This window comes from Cebidichthys violaceus, unplaced genomic scaffold, assembly GCF_023349555.1.
Source record: "Cebidichthys violaceus isolate CVI_PGR_0920_01 unplaced genomic scaffold, fCebVio1.0.p SCAF_175, whole genome shotgun sequence".
Lineage (NCBI taxonomy): Eukaryota > Metazoa > Chordata > Actinopteri > Perciformes > Stichaeidae > Cebidichthys > Cebidichthys violaceus.
This window is the reverse complement of record NW_027176346.1, coordinates 46,598-66,756: the sequence shown is the minus strand read 5'-3', so window position 1 is coordinate 66,756 and position 20,159 is coordinate 46,598. Positions and strand designations below refer to the sequence as shown.

General features: G+C 42.7%; 1 protein-coding gene across 5 annotated transcripts in view; it reads left to right on the top strand.

The window, feature by feature from the left end:
• The window catches only part of LOC137874220 (myosin IXB), a 51,590-nt gene that overhangs the window by 19,742 nt on the left and 11,689 nt on the right, over positions 1-20,159 (top strand). For 3 of the 5 annotated variants that reach the window (XM_068712816.1, XM_068712815.1, XM_068712819.1), the window contains exons 5-18: positions 9,128-9,222; positions 11,749-11,811; positions 13,182-13,281; positions 13,706-13,806; positions 14,439-14,568; positions 14,653-14,742; positions 15,404-15,520; positions 15,718-15,852; positions 16,332-16,453; positions 16,618-16,759; positions 16,898-17,093; positions 17,588-17,663; positions 18,050-18,142; positions 19,452-19,565. In XM_068712816.1, coding sequence (XP_068568917.1) covers positions 9,128-9,222; positions 11,749-11,811; positions 13,182-13,281; positions 13,706-13,806; positions 14,439-14,568; positions 14,653-14,742; positions 15,404-15,520; positions 15,718-15,852; positions 16,332-16,453; positions 16,618-16,759; positions 16,898-17,093; positions 17,588-17,663; positions 18,050-18,142; positions 19,452-19,565 — 1,574 coding nt within the window. The remainder of the gene's footprint in view (positions 1-9,127; positions 9,223-11,748; positions 11,812-13,181; positions 13,282-13,705; positions 13,807-14,438; positions 14,569-14,652; positions 14,743-15,403; positions 15,521-15,717; positions 15,853-16,331; positions 16,454-16,617; positions 16,760-16,897; positions 17,094-17,587; positions 17,664-18,049; positions 18,143-19,451; positions 19,566-20,159) is intronic. The other 2 variants (XM_068712817.1, XM_068712818.1) reach the window with 2 other exon arrangements.

Sequence of the window (20,159 nt, the reverse complement as noted above, 5' to 3'; positions counted from 1 at the left end):
CTGCCTCACTGATACACAGGAAAAGGCAGCGCTAATCAGACCAAACACACCACCAGAATACACACATTTCCTCTCTCCAACATTTGCATTCAAAATGTGTTTCAAATTGCATACTTATTTACTCATTTTTATTTGCCCTGTCCTATCAGCAGTTTTGACTTGAACTTTTGTTTTGGGAAGTGAGTAACCTGAATAATTATGCATTTTCGAAACAGATACTGTATGTGGCGCCACCAGGGAGTGAAGTCTGTTGTCACTGCTGAGTATCTTTATGCAGCAGAAGGTTAAATATCCAGGGCTCGATGCAACAAAAGAGGCACAAACCAAAACATGCAGACAAGTAGACATCTGTTAGCTTTTACTTTGTTGAACAAAAAAAATGCTTGTATCATGAAAGATGAGTTATGACACAGTATTGTTTTTGAGTTTAATCCTTTTGCTACATGGCAAAGAACAGAGTTGACTTCATTTTGTTTATTTTTCGTTCCTGTAATTAGAAACGGATTGTTCTCCACTTTCACATATGGAAGAATTTACCTCTGGTCAGACCTCAAGCCGGGTGATTACTGCAAAGTCATTTTCAGCGTCCACATCACTCCCACTCTCATGCTCGCTCATAAGCAAGAGGGTCGAGTGTTCACATTGTGCATCGCAGTGTAGACCTCCATCAATGGAAGTTTAACTCTACTTATGATGCAAATGTTCAACGCTGTGGATCATTAGTCTGCCCTGCAAGTCCAGCTCTAATGGATAAACCATAATGCTATGTGCATATCATGGTGTGTGTGTGTGTGTGTGTGTGTGTGTGTGTGTGTGTGTGTGTGTGTGTGTGTGTGTGTGTGTGTGTGTGTGTGTGTGTGTGTGTGTGTGTGTGTGTGTGTGTTGAACTGGGTGGCATGAAAGTGTGTGCGTGTGACCCTGGGTCATATTATGCTTGAGTGTTTCCTGATATAATCTGGATGTATGTTTGTGATTTCAGATGGGACAAGAGATGGAAAAAAGATTAAATGAAGTTGTGCTTGAGGCTGCAGAGTAGATATCAGACCGCACATCTCGGCCCAAATCTCTGCACAATAATCTGAATACAATGGAGATAAAAACACAGAAATCCCAGCACTGGGTTTCAGTTTAATGGTCCTTCTTAGTGTTGGGAACCAATTAATTGCAGCGTTTTCTCTGGAAGTAAATCTGCTCTCCACATTTTTCATTATTTCGCAATAATGTGGCCCAAAAATAGACCTTTAGCCAGAAAAGCTGTATGTGGAATGCAGATTATTCAAAGTACCAAACGGTGCTAAAAAGTGAAACTCAGTTCAGTGGAACACACAATGCTATGGAGCAGAACAACATTAAATAGAACTGGCCACAAGCTATAGGAAAGAATACATGGTGGGCAGCCACAGTAACTTGCAGGCACGGTGCATCCATCTATCTGTCTCCAGACCCTCTGACTCAGTACTGGAGCCTTCACCCAGAACTACTGCTGCTTTAAGATGTATTTGAATAAGTGCAGCGTTGGTCCCTTGATGTGCATCAGTCTGTCAGTCTTTGGTTCCAGGCGGCTGATTGAGAAAAGTGGGGGGGTGAGATTTTCCCCTCCATCAGCAGAGATCTGGTCCCTTTGGCAAACACACTGCCACTCTGCTGTTCAGTGTGTGTGTGTGTGTGTGTGTGTGTGTGTGTGTGTGTGTGTGTGTGTGTGTGTGTGTGTGTGTGTGTGTGTGTGTGTGTGTGTGTGTGTGTGTGTGTGTGTGTGTGTGTGTGTGTGTGTTAGCCTGGTCCAGCGTTGTGGTTGCAGAGGCCAGGACAGTGGAGACGGGTTTGGTCCTTGCTGTCCTGGTCGGTAGAGGAAGTGGAGGTCTGATTCCATTTGTCAGTCAATCATCTTGGTAGTGAATTTTTTGCAAATTACTAAATTTGCATTTTACCCAGAACAGTTAAAGCATAAGCAAAGGTAGTTGCAGTAAACGTTACCTGCTTAGAGACCCTCCGAGTCTCTTCTGTGAAAATATTCTGTTTTGACGACACTCGCCAATTTAAGCAGAAGCTCATAAGATGGCTGACATTTAAATAAAAACACTTCAGAAGCTATAGCACCTTTTGAAATGATGCTCCCTGCAGTTTCTCTTCACACAGTCTACCTCTGGTGGTTTCTTCCTGATAAGTTCCATTCAAGGCCTTATATATGGAGTGTAGAATGCTATTTATAGAGACGTATAGCAAAATTAAGACATTTCTTCTTTGAAAAATAAGGTTTTATTGGGGATTTTTTTTTTTTTTTCACATTGGTGGAGTGTGTGTGTGTGTGTGTGTGTGTGTGTGTGTGTGTGTGTGTGTGTGTGTGTGTGTGTGTGTGTGTGTGTGTGTGTGTGTGTGTGTGTGTGTGTGTGTCCTCAAGCTACAGTGGAGGTCTTCAGACCTGGGTCACACATTTTGAGGCGATGAGGTCATCGTTTATAGTGCTGAACTGACTGCTGTGTTGCTGGCAGATTGAATGGCCCCAACCTGAAACCATGTGGGAAAGCCGCTGTCCTACTTTAGTTCATTGTACCACTTTTCTATTCTATATTGTATTGTATTCTCCTTTATGAATTTTCCTCCTTTTGTCTTGAAGATAATGCCGGTAAAGGAGAGATTGTGGTTAATTCTTTCTGCAGTTTGAACACATAAGACTTGTGCCTGCAGAACAGCTCACCGGCTCTGAATGAATGTGTCGTTTATGAACTGGTCCAACGAGTTGATCCTCTGTTGTGAGGTTCTTTTGGTTTCCCTGTTCTTTTGCCAGTCGTTGAGCCTATTTATTAACGTCTCTGGGCCCTCCTCCGCTGTAGAGAGGTGGGTGAAACATTGCAGGCAATATGTTGGAGTTATTTGTTAATCATAGGGAAGTACGGATCACGTTTTTCTCATCCACGTGTATTTATCAGAAGACTGTTAAACTAATATTTACTTCTTTTTTTATTTTTTATAAATACTACATTCAATAAGTCATATGAAGCACCATCCATGCTGTATGTAACTTAACAAGTTCACAACTTAAGCAGTAACTTAACAAGTTGACAACTTAACCAGTAACTTAACAAGTTCACAACTTAACCAGGTTAACCAGATACTTCACCCGTAAAAAGTTCCTCACAGTAACTTTAATAACGGGGTTAACATTTGAGCAGCATATCATTAATTGCATTATAAGAAAGTAGTGTATTGTCAGTCAAATAGTTTGTGATAAAAGCTTGACATAAAGTTTCAGGATCCTCCAAAGATGAATGTAAACATTAAAAGCTTTTGATAGAAAGTTGATTTTATTGATGTTATCAATTTAGTATGTGAAGAGAAAATCATGTCCAGACGTGAGATAATACAAAGCCTTTTAATTAAAGCCTCCTAGTTGTTGCAGATTCCGGTTTAACTCCTCTAAGTCCCCAGCCTCCTCCATGCCACTTTGTCTCACCACTTCAGACAGGAAGTTCCTATCATCCGGAACCTTTTTTTAACAGGAAGTAGCTACGACACAGGAAGTAGCAGCAGCGGTTCTCTCTGCTGTTAGCTTAGGGCTTTGAGGGGTGTGGATACACTAAAGTATTGTATTGTTTTTCAGGAAGTGCAGAGGAGTGTAGCTGACCATTCTGTCTGCTGAGCCATTGTTTATCTCTTTACATATTGGTTGCACCTCTTTATTCCTCTATATTTGGTCAGGCTGGGAGGCATTGTGTATGAGTCTGGGAAAAGCTGGCATTACTGAGTTTGAGTCACTGTGTCATGCACACATGCCATTCATTACACACACACACACACACACACACACACACACACACACACACACACACACACACACACACACACACACACACACACACACAATATACAAAGGCCTTACTGTAATCACACTGGTCAGAATCATATTGAAGAGTGGAATATGCTGTTCCTTACAGGCCAAATACAGCTGACATGTAGCAGCATGCCCCCAGGCCACTTCAGGGTCTATTCATGGTCCTCTGACCACACCACAAGCTGAGGTTTGATGTGGTACCCATCTAGACATGGGTGGAGCTGCTTGAAATGACTCCAATCTGGTAAAACACCAGACCACAAGAGGAGCAGAACTGGTGCTAGAACACTTTATTCTAACTTTTCCAACCTCTTACCTCAGACATCTTCATTACTTTACCTTGTATTATGTATGCATACAGGGAGGTAGACCAATAATTTAGACGTTTCATAAAACTCTATTTAAATGTTGGTTTTGCCCAAGCAAAGATGTTCTCATTCCAGACAGACAAAACTTTTGAGATCACATAAATGCCTTTTTCAGTTTTTAAGATGCAAACTGCTACCGGACAATAGGCAAAAAACTTTGTCTTTCCCACCATTTGGTTTGCACTGAGAAGTCTCTGTGACGGAGTCGTTGTGTAACATACCGAGTGCCAAGGTCACATATAGGGCTAAATGTATTGTAAAATTGCAAATGCCAGTAATTTTAGACGCATGTCAAACACAAAAAGCTTAACAGTTACAACTAAATGCAGCAGAAAGGTTATAATTTGACAGACTTTATTAGTGGACAGTTGCGTAGTTCATGTTGCCATTGCATATTGCAGCCTTATGTGCAGTAGTGGAGTCAGTTATCAGTTGTGACACCGCACATGATGTATACTCTTGATGTTGAAACGCCTGTGTGGTTTGTGATGTTCAGACTAAACACGTCTTAAAAATGAGGATTGCTGAAACTCTTGCACTAGTTGAATAAATCACAAAGTAGGCCATATGCTCAGGTTTGCTACTGTGCTCAACATGGATTGTGATCTGCACTGTACAAAATGATTCCCTCATAACCATGTCTGTATGCGGCAACTGTTCTTGTTTGTCAATTCAGTTAATATTTGCTTCTATGTTTGTATCAGTATTGTTAGACTGACCGTAAACTATAGACATGTAAGAAATGTATTACAAAACTGAATTTTGGGTTTGTTCTTCAGAATTGGTCCTTCTCCATGAGGCGTTGACAATATTCTGTTGATCGTCTGTACAGTTAAGCGTAGCATTTAAATCAAAGTTAGTGCATGGAAGTGTCTGATCTGTTTTTCAACCTTTGCTAATAACAACCATCTATTACAATCAATCGCTGCATACTGAAGCAATCTTTTAAAATCATTCTGCTGCTTTATTTCCACTATGCTGGCATCCAAGACAAGTTAGTTTATTTTCCACTGTAGTTGATTTTCTGCTGTGTAGCTGTCATGTGATAACGGGCCTAATACTATTCATACAAGCTTTATTGTATTTAATGAATGTCATCATTTACTGTCTTTTATATGTAAATCTTTAATTAATTAGGGCTGCAGCTAAAAATTGTCATCAATCTGTTGAGTATAAAGTAGTACAAAATGTCCAAAGTAACATCATCATGCTTGTTTTGTCCAGCCAACAGTCCAAAACAAAAAAGATTTTGAATTTAAAACGATGTATAACAGAGAAAAGCCGTGAATCACACATTTCTGACAATAGAACGAGTAAATATTTGGCAAAATGCTCGATGAGTATGCAAATCATTGGCGGTGTGAAAGTGTCATCCAGTTTCTCTACACCCTGCAAGTCATTTCCCTTAAGACAGAGCATTTAGAAGTATTATTTGTTTCTGACCTTCATGCAGTTCAGTATAACCACATTCACTGGAACATTCGGCGTTTATTGAAAGGAAGCAGCAGCCCCTCTGAGCGCTATTGACGACGTTATTGTACGTCAAAGAATCCATTCTTTGTGAACGACTCGGTTGAGTTAAGCTCGGCGGGTTTAAGTGTATTCGGTGGGATAAAGTGGCGGCTTGAAGCACAGCCGAGCATAGAGGAGGAACTGTGTAGAGACGCGGTTGCATTCTATCACTGCCAACATCATGTGCTCTTACCAAAGCTTTTTTTTTTTCACATTCAGGACAACAAACAGTGATTATTTTGCCACTAAGCAACATTGGTGGTTTGTCCCAATATTGCAGCTAACAGTGATTTTACAGTTCATAACCTTGTTGCTTGGTTCTCCAGTTTATCTGTAATTGAGAAGTATATCAACTTGAATTGGGCTGAAAGAACATGATTAATATATTTGTCTGCAGCTGAGTGAAGTGAAGTTTGATGAATGTTTGCACGAGTGCCTGCCGTTGCCCTCGGTGTATGTGGGAACTCTCTCTGTGACGGTTGGTCTATTTAGACTCCCTTTGTGAGTGTGTGCTGTAGTGAGGTGTCGGTGTCGGGCCTTGGCAGCGCCTGTGGAAACGTTAAACTGAAGCTCTTTTGAGCAGCTCACTATAAAGGATGCTGCAGTGCCTCAGTGTCATCGCAATAAGGTCTAGCACCCAAGCACCAGCTGTACGTTTTTACTGATTACAAAAGGAGTTTTTCTTTTTTCTCTCGGTTTTGGAGTTATGTTGAAATTAAACAAACAATACTTTAATACTCTAAGGCTGTCAGATCAACACAGAAGTGACAGCTCTGAGTGTAGAAAGTTGTGTCCGAGGAGTCAACAGCACATCTAATCAGTTTTTTCCATGAACATCTAATCTTGTAAACAACATCAAACCGTTTCCACAGATTTTTTTTATTTATTTGTTTGCAGATTTACACAAGACCAAACATAATTACGTTACTTATGCTTTCGTCTCTGCCCCACTTGCTTGTTGAGACAAACAAGTCATAAACTGCACTGTTTAGGGACACTCCCCTAGTTTAGTTTGTAAGGAGAAGTGTGTGTGAGTGAGTGAGTGAGTGAGTGAGTGGGGATGTGAGACTTCATTCGGCAAAGTCTGGTTCTGTTGAAGTGGAAATCTACAGGGGAGTGGGTTGCCAGAGAAGCCGGCTCACCACAGAGGGGAATCAGTTAAGACAGAATTGTACGTCATGAAACGATCAGTGGATATGCAGACCCACAACATGCAGACATGTACACACTGCAGATTGCTGAGCTCTTCTGCTTTCTGTCTCTCTCTCTCTCTCTCTCTTCTAAACCTCTCACTCTCCCTTTCCTCTTTTTTCGTTCCATAAACCCCTTAAAAGCAACCTCTGTTTTAAAGAGATATTAGACCTTTCCATGGACATGGTTTTGGGAAGCCGACTGCTTCCCCATACCTGCTGAGCCTTCCAGCCAATCGGATCGTTCCGCTCATGGGCAAGTTTGAATACGAATGATGCAGTGACATGTTTAGCATTCCCTCCATGGTGCAGCGGCCTGGGCCTCGCAGAGATTTCCCAGGGTTTTTGTGCTCTTGGCTGCAAGGTTTGTGGAGTCTGGGTGATCAGAACAGTACTGGTCACAGTGGGCAGTGTTGAGCAGTGAGACACTTTGGAGCATCAGTGCCAAAACACACTTGCTGACTCTCAAACCTGGAACAGAAGTGATGGCATAGTACTCAGTTGGTTGAATTTGTGTACACACACACACACACACACACACACACACACACACACACACACACACACACACGCATACAAAAGAAAAGAAAGCGAGAGTGTGGGTGTGTGAGCCCAGTGGGTGGGTGGGTAAGAGTCTTGTCTGAGCAAGTCTAGGTGAGGCTGTATAATTCTAGTCACAGATAAGAGACAACTGAGCATCTATTGCATTATCCATCAACAGGCAACAACTCTTGCCACATACTCCCCCCCCCCAGGTCTCAAAACTAATTTATATCTAATTGTAGTGCACTGAAAATCAAAGATAGCGCAAAATCAGTAAAAAGAGAAACTTCCAGGTCTACTGAAACAGCATAAATTAAATTAGGTCAACGGTTCATCCTAAGGAATCTCAATCAGACCCTGTAGGTGTGTATTTGTGCCCCCGAAGTCCAATTGGCTTCAACACCACTGTATCAAATTCACCCTGCAACTGCTTTGGAAGATACAATGTGGCTCCTATTTAACATGCACTGAGTCAACTTCCCCTGCGGTGGCCTTTTGTTGTGTGTGTGTGTGTGTGTGTGTGTGTGTGTGTGTGTGTGTGTGTGTGTGTGTGTGTGTGTGTGTGTGTGTGTGTGTGTGTGTGTGTCTATCTGTAACCATGTGAGCATGTGCATCATGATGAAAAGAGAGTGCTATTCTGTTACCGTATCAATGCAGTGAACGGGGCCCCTCAGTGAGTCCTGGTAGCTGGGCTCTGCGGACCCCTGGCTGGGTTGGCGTTAGTCTGAAGCCTGGAGAGAAACCCACGTCTTCTCTGTTTCTGTCTCTGACACTGCTCTACAGAAGACCTGCTGTCCTAACCTCATTTATCATCACCGACCTATGCTCTCTGTCTCTCTTTCTCTTTCACACACACACACACACACACACACACACACACACACACACACACACAGACACACACACACACACACACACACACACACAGACAGGGGGAAAGTTCTTGACGGAGGAAAGAGATGAATGGGAAGAGAGTGAGAGGAGGGCAAGAGGGGACGAGTTGCAAACGCTTGCCCTCCTAAGGCCCCAACACGCATATATATATATATATATATATATATATATATATATATATATACACACACACACACACACACACACACACACACACACACACACACACACACACACACACACACCCCCCCCCCCCCCCGTCTTCCATCTCAGCTGCTGTTTAAAAACGAGATTTAACCCTTGACTATCTAGTTTGTTATTATTGTTGTTGACTTCAGTAAGGGTGCTGATACATGTGCTGGCACCTACATACTCTCTGTTTGAAACTCAACAGAGGTCCCAGTTGAGTTTCAAAACATCAACAGGGAGCAGGAAGAAATAAAACATTTTTGGGGACAGTGGTGGGTGCAGCTACAACAAAATCGGCCAGCCAAGCCGTCAAGACTTGGAAACCTAAAATCAAGCATGATCTGGTCTCCAGACACAACTCTCTGGTTCAAAATTGTAAGCTGTCATCCCGCTCCCTTCTCATTTTTGAATTGTTAACTTCTACATATAAACCAGTTAACTCATGGGTTTATTTGACGAAACGTTGAAGAAACACATCCAAAGTGATGTTGCATTAATCTTGAGGAGTTGTTCGTTGATGTTTTTTGTTTTTGACTTCATATCCTGACTCTTATCTGACACTTATCCTTTGTGTTTCTGTCTTCTTCTGTTGTCTCCGTCAGGCCTTTGGGAATGCCAAGACGGCTCACAACAACAACTCCAGCCGCTTTGGTAAATTCATCCAGGTGAATTACCTGGAAAGTGGAGTAGTCAGAGGGTGAGTAACAGCACGTTACGTTACGTTACGTGCGTACGTGCGTGTGCGTGTGCGTGTGCGTGCGTGTGCGTGCGTGCGTGTGCGTGCGTGTGCATGCGTGCGCTTCTTTTGCAACCAACCACTCTCAACAAGGCCTCAGACCAGGTTTAATCGAGCCATGTTATCTTAATCTGCAGTGAAACACCATACAGGGACATGTAAACCATGGTTTCTGTATCCTCTTCCTGTAGTGCGTCAGGGTCTTCCACTTCTCTATAGCCTGATAGCTTCCTCTTCGCTCTTTCTTTTTCTGGTGTGTGTGTGTGTGTGTGTGTGTGTGTGTGTGTGTGTGTGTGTGTGTGTGTGTGTGTACTGAAACTCTCAGCAGTCAGACTCTGTTCAGGAGCTGTATCAGAGTCTGGTCAGCTGTGTCACTTCCTCATTTCCTCATCAAGAGAAGGGAACAGCTGCTCAATACAGTGTCTTTAAAAAAAGACAACATGTCATGTACAATATTCACTCTACAGGCTAATGGGATAAGATTCCTAACACTGGGGTGGATGCAAGCGTTTCATTCTAGAAATAGAATTTGATTTGAAACATGTAAATGCCTGTGGCGAAAGCTGCTCAGCTCCACAGTAAGTGGGCATCCCCAACCTGATTATCTGCTAATGGCACCCGGTCGCATCATGCTCTATTGAATTGCTTACCCGGAGAAAGGTCTGTAATCCAATCAGTAGAGTTGATTTTAGCTGGCTGATGCTCCTCTGTTCGACAAAGTGAACCCTCTTAGACGAGGAAATACTAAAAAAACATAAATGTAGTCGACCTAAAACACCTTCCGTAGTTCACCGTCATCGTAAGTATTGGAGCAACATCACAGCTCAGCTCTGTAGTCCTAACAAAGGCTGCCTGTCTATCTCTCCATCTCCAGTGGCAGCCATTCAGACAGTCAATAGAAGAGATTAACAAAGGGAAGGCTGCTGTTCTGCTACACTCTGCCTTCTGAGTGGACCCACTAACTGACAGACGGGATGGTGTTTTTCTCTCTCTGAGTCTTTGGGGGTCGGTTCTGTCTGGCTAATCTCTCTCACTGGGATCTGAGCAGAACAATGAAATGAAAAGGGAGGCGGTGTGCCAGTGAAAGATGTCTGAGCATGAACATGTACTGAATGTATTTTTAGATATTTGTTGTGAGACTTTTCTAACTCTTTGGTATGACATGCTGATAGATGTGCTGTATAGCCAGTATGTTGGCCTGTAGCTTTCTGAAAAGAGGCTCCTGTCAACATTCCTGCAGGTGCACGCTGTTCTCCATTAGTTCAGCTCCTATGAACAGACGACGACTCATTTTAGGGAGCTATCACATTCACATATTGTCTCCTGCTGTAGCCCTTAATGTTCGGAACTCCCCTGAAAATATGTTTACAAACATACTGTAACAGGCATACGTCATAATGTAGATATGAGAGCCGATGAGTACAACTGCTCCATTTTCTGGAATGCTTCCTGGAATGGGTTGAGGTGTGACACAGGTTCACGGAATCAAATTACCTCCACATGTACAGAAACATTTGAAATACAGGACACGTTTACAAGCAGTTCAGATGCCTAGTTCTGGGGTATTTTATAGATAGATGTCCATAGATCATCTGATACTTCTTTACATACATCTTGACCTTGCGTGTTTAAAAGGGAATGAAAATTAATATTTGAGCTCAAATTGTTTGCAGGTGTGACCATGACATTGACACCTACAACAAATCACACAGCAACATTTTAAAGTCAATTTTTTTTTGCGTAGAAGTTGCAGTGCAGACTATTCTGAGAAACAGAACTCAAACTATCAGATATGTGGAGTAGATCTATGAAGCTGGTCTCAGTTAAGCTTTCTATAGTCGCGTATAGTCAACTGTGTTTCTCACAGCACGGCTCTATTCTTGGTGTGCCATGAGGACTGGCGTCAGTGTTGCTTTTGCCTGGCTAAAGAAAAAACAACTGTTACTTATAAAATCTGATTTAGACAACTTTATGGCCTTGGCCTGATGCGGTGCGTAAATACCGCTGCTTTTAGTGCACATCTCATGACTGCAGTGGTCTGAAAGCATACCTCTACCCCCGCAGTAGCCTTTCAGTCTCCATATTCATCTATAGTATACAATAAAATGAAATAGATTAATGCCAAGGCTGTGTGTGTGCGTGTGTGTGTGTGTGTGTGTGTGTGTGTGTTGCTATGTGATGTGCTACAATCCTTCTGACCGTATCTGGACGCTTTGTTCTCTCTTCGATTGTTCCGACCATCTGTCCTCACTTCCCCTCCTGCTCCTTCCCTCATTTTTTATTACCAGCCCACTTTCACATATGACCTGAAAACAAACAAACAAACACACACACACACACACACACACACACACACACTGAGACGGACAGAGCTAAGTGACCTTTTGTGTTACGTGATTCATCCTCATTGTTTTTCTTCTTCCCTTTTTTCTTCGTCTTCTTCTACTCCCCCCCCCCTCCCTCCGTGTCGTACTCTCTGTCTTGCAGGGCCGTGGTGGAGAAGTATCTCCTGGAGAAGTCTCGTCTGGTCTCCAGAGAGAAGAACGAGAGGTGAGGAGGGACAGGAGGGGTCTCGACCCTTAACCCCCACTGAACTTAATGGGGCCCTCTGTACAAACATGAGAAGCCTCTGATTGTCGGATATGAAGTTCAGCCGAAGGCTCCGGTCTTTGACTTTGCATGTCCATCTGCCTGAACACTTACGCACCCACATACGTCTACTCAAATATCCAGGCACTCTAGATTGTGATATTGGTGACCTAAGTTCCTGGTAATGTACTAGCCTTAGTGTCCATAGTGAACTTAATCAGTTTACCCACTTGAATCTAAAGTGGACAGTTTGGACACCTTGTAGGACTTTGAATGGATCAATGATAGAACATATTGAAATAGTTTGGTGATGTGACCTTCAGTGAGTTAAGATTAACTGTGCCATACAAACAGAGATACAAACAGGAAACAAAACTTTCACTTTCCTATCCTCACTCGTCGCTCACTCTTAGTTCAAGCCAGGCGAGCCTTTGAAACTCACTGTGACATTCACTAGTGACTAGACCACTTGTGTGATTAATGTGCTAACAGATATTTGGGCAGTCAGAGTGATAGGGGAGTGAGAAAATCCTCCACTGTCCTTTACATTGAAGTAGTTTATATTACTGATGAATGAGTCAAAATGATTTTTGATCTGCCCCAGTTAAACTGTTACATCACTGAAACAAATGACAAGCCTGACTTCAATAAGAATCTTATCCATAGTGACCATAGATACAGCAACGCTTTAACCACAGTGTAGTATTGATTCGACTGTTATCGACACAGGAAGGCCTTTTCTAACTACGCGAGTCATGTTTCAGAATGTCTTTTTTAGATTCATACTGATAAAGATACAGACAGGCACTCATGGGGGTTAGTCTTTAAAACCAGAACCTGTCACTGAGCAGCTCAGCTTAAACAGTTGATGCCTTGTGTAATAAGATGTACTGTAGCTGTTGTAAGTGAGAAGAGCGTTACACATTCACGTTTCCTGTCCAGATTTTCCCCAGCTAGTTTTAGAAAATGTATACTGACAAGCCAGCCATATCCGTATACTCATAGTGTAGTGTTAACTACCGAGCCTACAGTTGCTGTTGACGGCGCATCTTGCCAGTCTAGTCAGGGTGCGACTCCACTGTATGATGTAATTGTTTCTTATTGATACGTTTGGAAACTCATTACTCCTGTGTACGTTTACAACAACGCTTTGTTGCCTATCCACCAACCTGCCTACTGATAGCATGAGTGGAAAACTAATATCAATCCAGCCATTGTCTTCTTTATATTAGCTTTTTACAATGTGCTCACTTTTGGTTTATCACCCCCCCTTGGTGTGAGTACAGTTTTGTGTGTAGTACAGGCTTCAAGAAAGATGTGTGTTTTTACAGGAACTACCATGTGTTTTACTACCTGTTGTTGGGAGCTTCAGAGGAGGAGAGGAAGGAGTTCAAGCTACTGCCGCCTGAAGACTACTTCTACCTCAAGCAGGTACAGTACTGCTCCCCTGTCCCATTACATCCAGAAGTTTATTGTCTTTACATTAGATAAAACAGTGCTTCATTCACTGCTATTCTACCTTGTTCCATCTGCTCAACCTTTGTAAATAACCTTTCAAATTGGGTTAAGGAAGTATAACCTGTTGTTGTGGGTGATTAGACCTTTAAGGAAACACTGTAATTCACTTGGAGCTGGCCCTGTATTCACGAAGACTGTCGAGCTTCTGAATAAGCTGCTGTATACACTTCCAGCTTACTGCGCAAATGTGCACTGCATCTTAATGAAGCAGTCTTTGTTCTCACACTCGTTTTTTATTCCTCCCCCTCCTCTTCATTTACCTCTTTCCTTCACCTGTCTGTCCATGCTGTGCTCTCATTGCTATGCACCCCCACTAACTGTACATCTTGTATTGTAGCAAAACTTCAAGATAGAAGATGAGGAAGACCTACGACATGACTTTGAAAGGCTGCAGCAGGCAATGGAGATGGTTGGCTTCCTTCCTGCCACAAAGAAACAGTAAGTGAATCATGTTCATATGTTATGCGTAATGCAGAAAAGAGACATAATGTTCTTCCAGACATGTTGAAGGGATTGTGTTGCAAATCTACCCTTAAGCGTTTTTCCACTTAATCCTGAAAACGGAGGTTATTTTGGTCTGAGCGTTGACTCACATTACCAAAAAATATAAATGACAACAAAGAGACTGTTTAGAGCACCAACAGCGCAATAATAGCTGCATCTAATTGGCTAATGTATCCGTTTATTAGAAACAGTGTGCGGATGCAGCCCCATACAATGCTTCTATTCTGTTTACTAGTTATTGAACTAGTTATGTGGGTGACCGTGGCTAAGTGGAGAGCAGGGCCGCCTTTCAATCAGAGGCTTGGCGGTTCGATCCCCGGCTCCTGCTCCATGTGTCTGTGAGCAAGACACTTAACCCCAAAATTGCTCCCGTAGCTGCGTCTACGGTGTGTAGATAGATACTGAATTGTAAGTCGCTTTGGATACAAGCGTCTGCTAAATGACCGTAATGTAATGTAATGTAAATAAATAAAACTAAAGAACAGCATGTGAAGCAGTGTTCCTGCATGTGTCATATGACTGTATTGTCACTTTCGGCTTACGCAATTTTGGTGACTGTGTTGCAGGATCTTTTCAGTGCTTTCGGCCATCTTGTATCTGGGCAACGTGACCTACAGGAGGAGGTCGACTGGCCGAGACGAGGGTTTGGATGTGGGACCACCGGAGGTCCTGGCTACGCTGTCTGACCTGCTGAAGGTAACGTATGCGTTTCTTTCTTTGTGACTCCATTCTTTAGTTGTCTGTGACTGTCAGCATTAACCTGTGTGGGTTCCCTCTCAGGTTAAAGAGGAGCTGCTGGTGGAGGCGCTGACGAAGAGGAAAACGGTGACGGTCAACGACAAGCTGATCCTCTCCTACAGCCACTCTGAGGTAGGCACCAGCCACGAAGACATCTCTGTAACCTGTTATCGTTATAATAGTGTCCAGCCGTACACTAATTGGTGGCCTTGTGCGTCTGCTTCTTCCTTCCTTACTGATACCACACGAACAGTAGATCTCTTCTTCCTGTCAGTCCTATAATGTTCTCCTTTTCGCTGCTTTCTTTTCTAAATTCAGCCCTCATTTAGACTTCTGTTGTACTATATTCTGTTTCCAAAGCACACTACGGAATGTAGTGGTGGGAATAACTATGTACATTAGCTCAAGTACTGTACTATAGTACCATTTGCTGCTGCTTGTACTTCCACTACATCTCAGAGGAAATATTTCCCTTTTTAAATGAATTATGTAATATTATAGATTTAGATTCCCCTGGGGGATATTCACAAGCTACCCAGCAGTATATGAAGTAATTAAATTCAAAGCATCACTAATATAATCCTATAATATACTTATTTATAATAATACTGTTATTTTGAAATGGGCAAGACTCATGACAGATTATTTCTCACCTGTGGTATTGCTACTTTTACTTAAGTAAAATATCTGAGTACTTCAACCACCACTGCTAAAACGGCACCTTTGCAGCTGTTCTTTTAGGTTTATTGAAGTTTTTGTTCCAGTACTCATTATTCCCTCTTTCTCCCATCAGGCTATCACAGCCAGAGACTCCATGGCCAAATCTCTGTACAGCGCCTTGTTTGACTGGATCGTCCTTCGCATCAATCACGCACTGCTTAACAAGAAAGATATGGAGGAATCTGTCCCAGTAAGACACGCACACACACACAACAGCAGCACACAAATTGTGCAAATTAAAGATTCTCTCTGCTTACATACCTGAAGGAACTTCATTTTGATGCGACAGAAGAACACTACATCATGAAATGCTATAAATATTGTTGTATTTGGTTTGATGGTGATTGGTATGCATTCCCCTTCCTTCTCCTCACTCCTCTTTTCCAGTGTTTGTCCATCGGTGTCCTGGACATTTTTGGGTTTGAGGACTTTGAGACCAACAGCTTTGAGCAGTTCTGTATCAACTATGCAAACGAGCAGCTGCAGTATTACTTCAACCATCACATCTTCAATCTGGAGCAGGTGAGTGGTTGCGTTTTGTTTGCCTCCCCCCAAATCTTTCTACATGACGCAACTAACGACTCCCTATCAGAAGATTCCAAACGTACGATTCTCTTCCCTGCTCTGTGTTTATAATAATGACTACTTGCATGGTGACTCATCCAAACATTTTCTCTCTGAAGGGAGAAAAGGTTACATGCTAGTTCATGCTAGTTTATCCTATCCTTCACCGCAACAGCAATACGAAGTTTGATTTATTGTCAAAATATTTAGTTATTTAGTCAAACTTGACTTGGAAAACAGTATACATCTGCATATTTAGCCAACACATATACAAATTACATCTGTTCTGGATGTTTGTGAGTATTTCATTTTATTTGAGACCAAAAGTTTAAATAATTCAGGTCATAAGATTATTAATGAAATTGTCAAACTTCCTAACGTGACTTGATTTCATCGATGAGATTATTCACCAAAATGTTCTGTTCTGCCTCAACCAGGAGGAGTACCAAGCAGAGGGAATCACCTGGCACAACATCGACTACACAGACAATGTGGGCTGTATCCATCTGATCAGCAAGAAGCCCACTGGCCTGCTTTACCTGCTGGATGAGGAGAGCAAGTAAGAACAGCTACAGACGATTCGCACCATTTCAATCATGTCTTATGGCTGAGAGTAGGAATGAACTTTAGTTTCATTCAGTTGAAGCTGTATATAAAAACAAATTCTTTACCTATTTCTATTAATCTTCATTCCTCTTTTCCTCTCTCTGTCCTTTGCTCCAGCTTTCCCCATGCCACAGATGAGACATTATTAGCCAAATTCAAGCAACAGCACCAGGGGAACAATTACTTTGTCCCCACACCAGTCATGGAGCCTGCCTTTGTCATTCAACACTTTGCTGGGAAAGTTAAATATCAAATCAAGGTAAGAAGGATGGACAGAGAAGACGAGGTAACATAAGCAAAAGGGTTTAAATTCGACCTATTTACGCTTGAATGTGACGAGACCATGCGTTTGTGTGGTGTCGTTTTTTAACGTTCTTGGATTATTTGACCTCACCAGGATTTCCGGGAGAAGAACACAGACCACATGCGTCCAGACATTGTGGCGTTGCTACGGAGTAGTGACCGCGCCTATGTGCGGCAACTCATTGGCATGGACCCGGTGGCCATGTTTCGATGGGGCATCCTGCGCGCCACCATCAGAGGCATTGCTGCTTTTAATGAAGCTGGCCGCTCCTGGGCCGCCAAAACTTCAGGTACATTATTGGTGTGACAGTGTCAGCCCGTCCTGAGGAGACTAATTCTTTCTAATATCCATAGAACACAAAAGAATACAGTGGTTTCTTTATAGGTAGATATATTATAGTGCATTTACAAATGTTTCACACATTAGTTGCCTTCTCTCCACTTGTGCAGCTTATACCACAACTTCAGAGCAATGCAGTTTCTCTGCTCTGTAATTAGCCTCTCAGGTCGGCACAGAGAGGAAAATGGAGAAACGTGAGGCTCTAGGAGATTAAGATATTTTCCGTGCAATTCTCAATCCTCCAGACTATTTTGGTGTCCTCAGGCATAGCCCATTGACGTAGGAGCATTTTTATGTGGCTTAACAAGATTAAATAAGATTAATACAAAAAACAAAACAACAAAAACTGTATAATTCTGTTTGAAAGCCTTCTCATTATGAATACATTGTTTCACTTGTTAATAAATCCATATTAATTGTGTTTTTTTGGGGGGGGGGGTTTAGGTGTTGTCCGTCCAATTTCCAGAACTCCTTTAGGAGAGCTTCAGCGATCCAATGCCCCGATAGACAGAATGTACAAGTAAGTAACATACATAATTAAATATAAGGCTATCAAACTTTTCTGGTCTTTGTTGGGTTTGGACTGGTTTTTCAACTGCCAGGTCTGTTTCCTCTGGAGGAATCTGTCTGCTATAGTACCTGTGGACATATTTCCTGTTTGATGCTCCTTGTTGAAGGTGAAGGAAATGATTCAAATGGTTGGTGAACTGTGGACCTCCACATTTATCCTGTGGTGCCAGATGAGATGAGGAAGGACCATGTCAGACACGTAGAATCACAGTCTTTTTTCTTTTTTTTTACGTCACCCTGACCGATGAATCCTCCTTCACCTCAGCTCAGTCACCCATATCCTCTCCACCTTTTGGTGACCCCACTGTGTGCGGTTCTCTCCTCTCCCCTCCACAGACGAGCTTCTATGCTCGATTTCTGCTTTGATCACTCAGAGGAGCGCCCTCTAGAGGCCTTTGAAGACATCTTTGCTAGCTATGAGAGTAAGAAGTAAGTGAATTTGGTGGACAGGAAAAAGGAATGAAGAAATGAGGCCATGCAGGAAGGAAATGTGTTTTGGGTAATAGAAAGCAGTTTGCTCCATTTTCAGAGTTTGCTCCCATCTGAAAAAACATCAGGATCTTTTTTTTAGCTATTTAATAGAGTTGACTCCAAACTAGCTTGTGATGTGTTTCCTTGCTAAGTGTAAAAGCAGAGGATGAATTTCAGTACACTGATACAACACAGTAGTACAGCACAGTTGCCCCTTTACCTTGCATTCCCTCTCTTCCCTCACTGAAATCCCCATCTTTTACTGTAGCTGTGATAATCTCTCTCCTTCCTCACGTTTATTATTCTTGCTATAGAGCATAGGAAGGTCTTTGTACGGTCCCACTCTGATTAGCCACCCGGATTACTTACATCAGCTGTGGAGCTTAGGAAGCACACAAGCATTCATACACATACAGAGGCCCCAAGACTAATGGACTAAAATAATTAGGGGAGCTTTCTCAAAATGGAACCAAACGATGGATCATCTGGCCCTCTGAATCTTGACCCTATACCTCCTGCTTTTAGATCTAAAAATACTGGGATCTGCAAACACAGAGGTGTAGAAGGTCAAATTCATTGTGACTCATTTGCAGTATATGTTGCCCATTCCTTCACTGCCTGACCTCTGTTTTCATGGTCAGTCATGGTAAGTATAGAACAGTATTGCATGGACAAGCCCTGGAACACAGAAAAGATTCCATATTAACCTCACCAGACCCAGTGTCCAGGACCATGAATCAAACAGTCTCACCAATAACAACTTACAGTCACACAGCCAGTAACAACGCTAGCATGGAAACAGACGGCCAAGCACACCAAACGTCAGCTCAGCTCTGCATGTTTACTACTACAGTGGCAGAGATAGGGTGTGAATACAACCCCTACGTGCCCCAACCTCTCTCTCATTTTTTCTGTTCTTAAAAGGGATATGGCAGCATGGTTGGGTGGTCTAGAGTGTTTTGTGGTTTCCATGTACATGTTATTCGTCATGGATGAGCAGAGCATGAAGTTCCTCTTGCTATCAGACCCCCAGCTATGCTGCAATCAATGTGTGTTCTTGTCTTTGCTAACTGCGGTGGTGTGTTTTCTTCTAAGGTGTCCTGAAAGTGGTGTTCTATCACGGCCCACTTTATGTTTGTTTTTTTCCTTTCCTTCCTCCTTTTGTCGTTTTTTCCAATCTTTTTCCCCTCCCTCCTCCTCCTCCCCCTCCCCGTACTCCCCCTATCATTCGCTCTCCACACTGGGCGCGTGTGTGTGGTGTGATCAGAGATATGCAGGCAGAGATCATCAGCTCCATTAAGAACTTGCCGTTGGATGGTGAGGACCCTCGCAAGCTGCTGCAGTCCTGGGGTCGCCTCCGCTTCCCTCGCCACGTCCTCCAGTGAGTCTGCAGACAGACCTGGCGTCAGCTCTTCTCCAGATCAATCCAGTCTAGTTAACTCGGGCAGAACATGCTCCTAGCTTTGTTTCCCGCCAAAAACAATGTAGACTATTCTCAACTCATTTTGACCAACCATGTTCAAACCAGTTTAGCACAACCAGCCATACATAGTTAGAGCTGTCACATTTATACCCAGATTTCCCTTCTTTTGGGATCTAATCTAATGCAAACATCCCACACACTCCTGCTTCATCGGTAGACATTACACTATTTGCTCTGTTTGTAGATGCTATCTAGTTTTCATGAAGGCTAAAGCTGAAATGCCTTGAATACCTTTGTTACTTTCTGCATGAGCATCATCAGAAGACTGTGCTGGCATGTGAGATCTAATGGAGCGTCTTGTGAAAGTATGTCAGAGCGGCATTTCAGAATGTTACAGAAAGTTCTGCAGCCTGAACATGAATTTAGAGCCCTTTATGTGCTGAGGACAGCAAGAGAGCATGTCTGTCTGTGTATGTTGAGCCTCTGCTGAGCTGATTGTTTAGCGTCACATCCCATCTCCTGCAGCAAACTCCCTCCTCCTCCTCTCTGTCA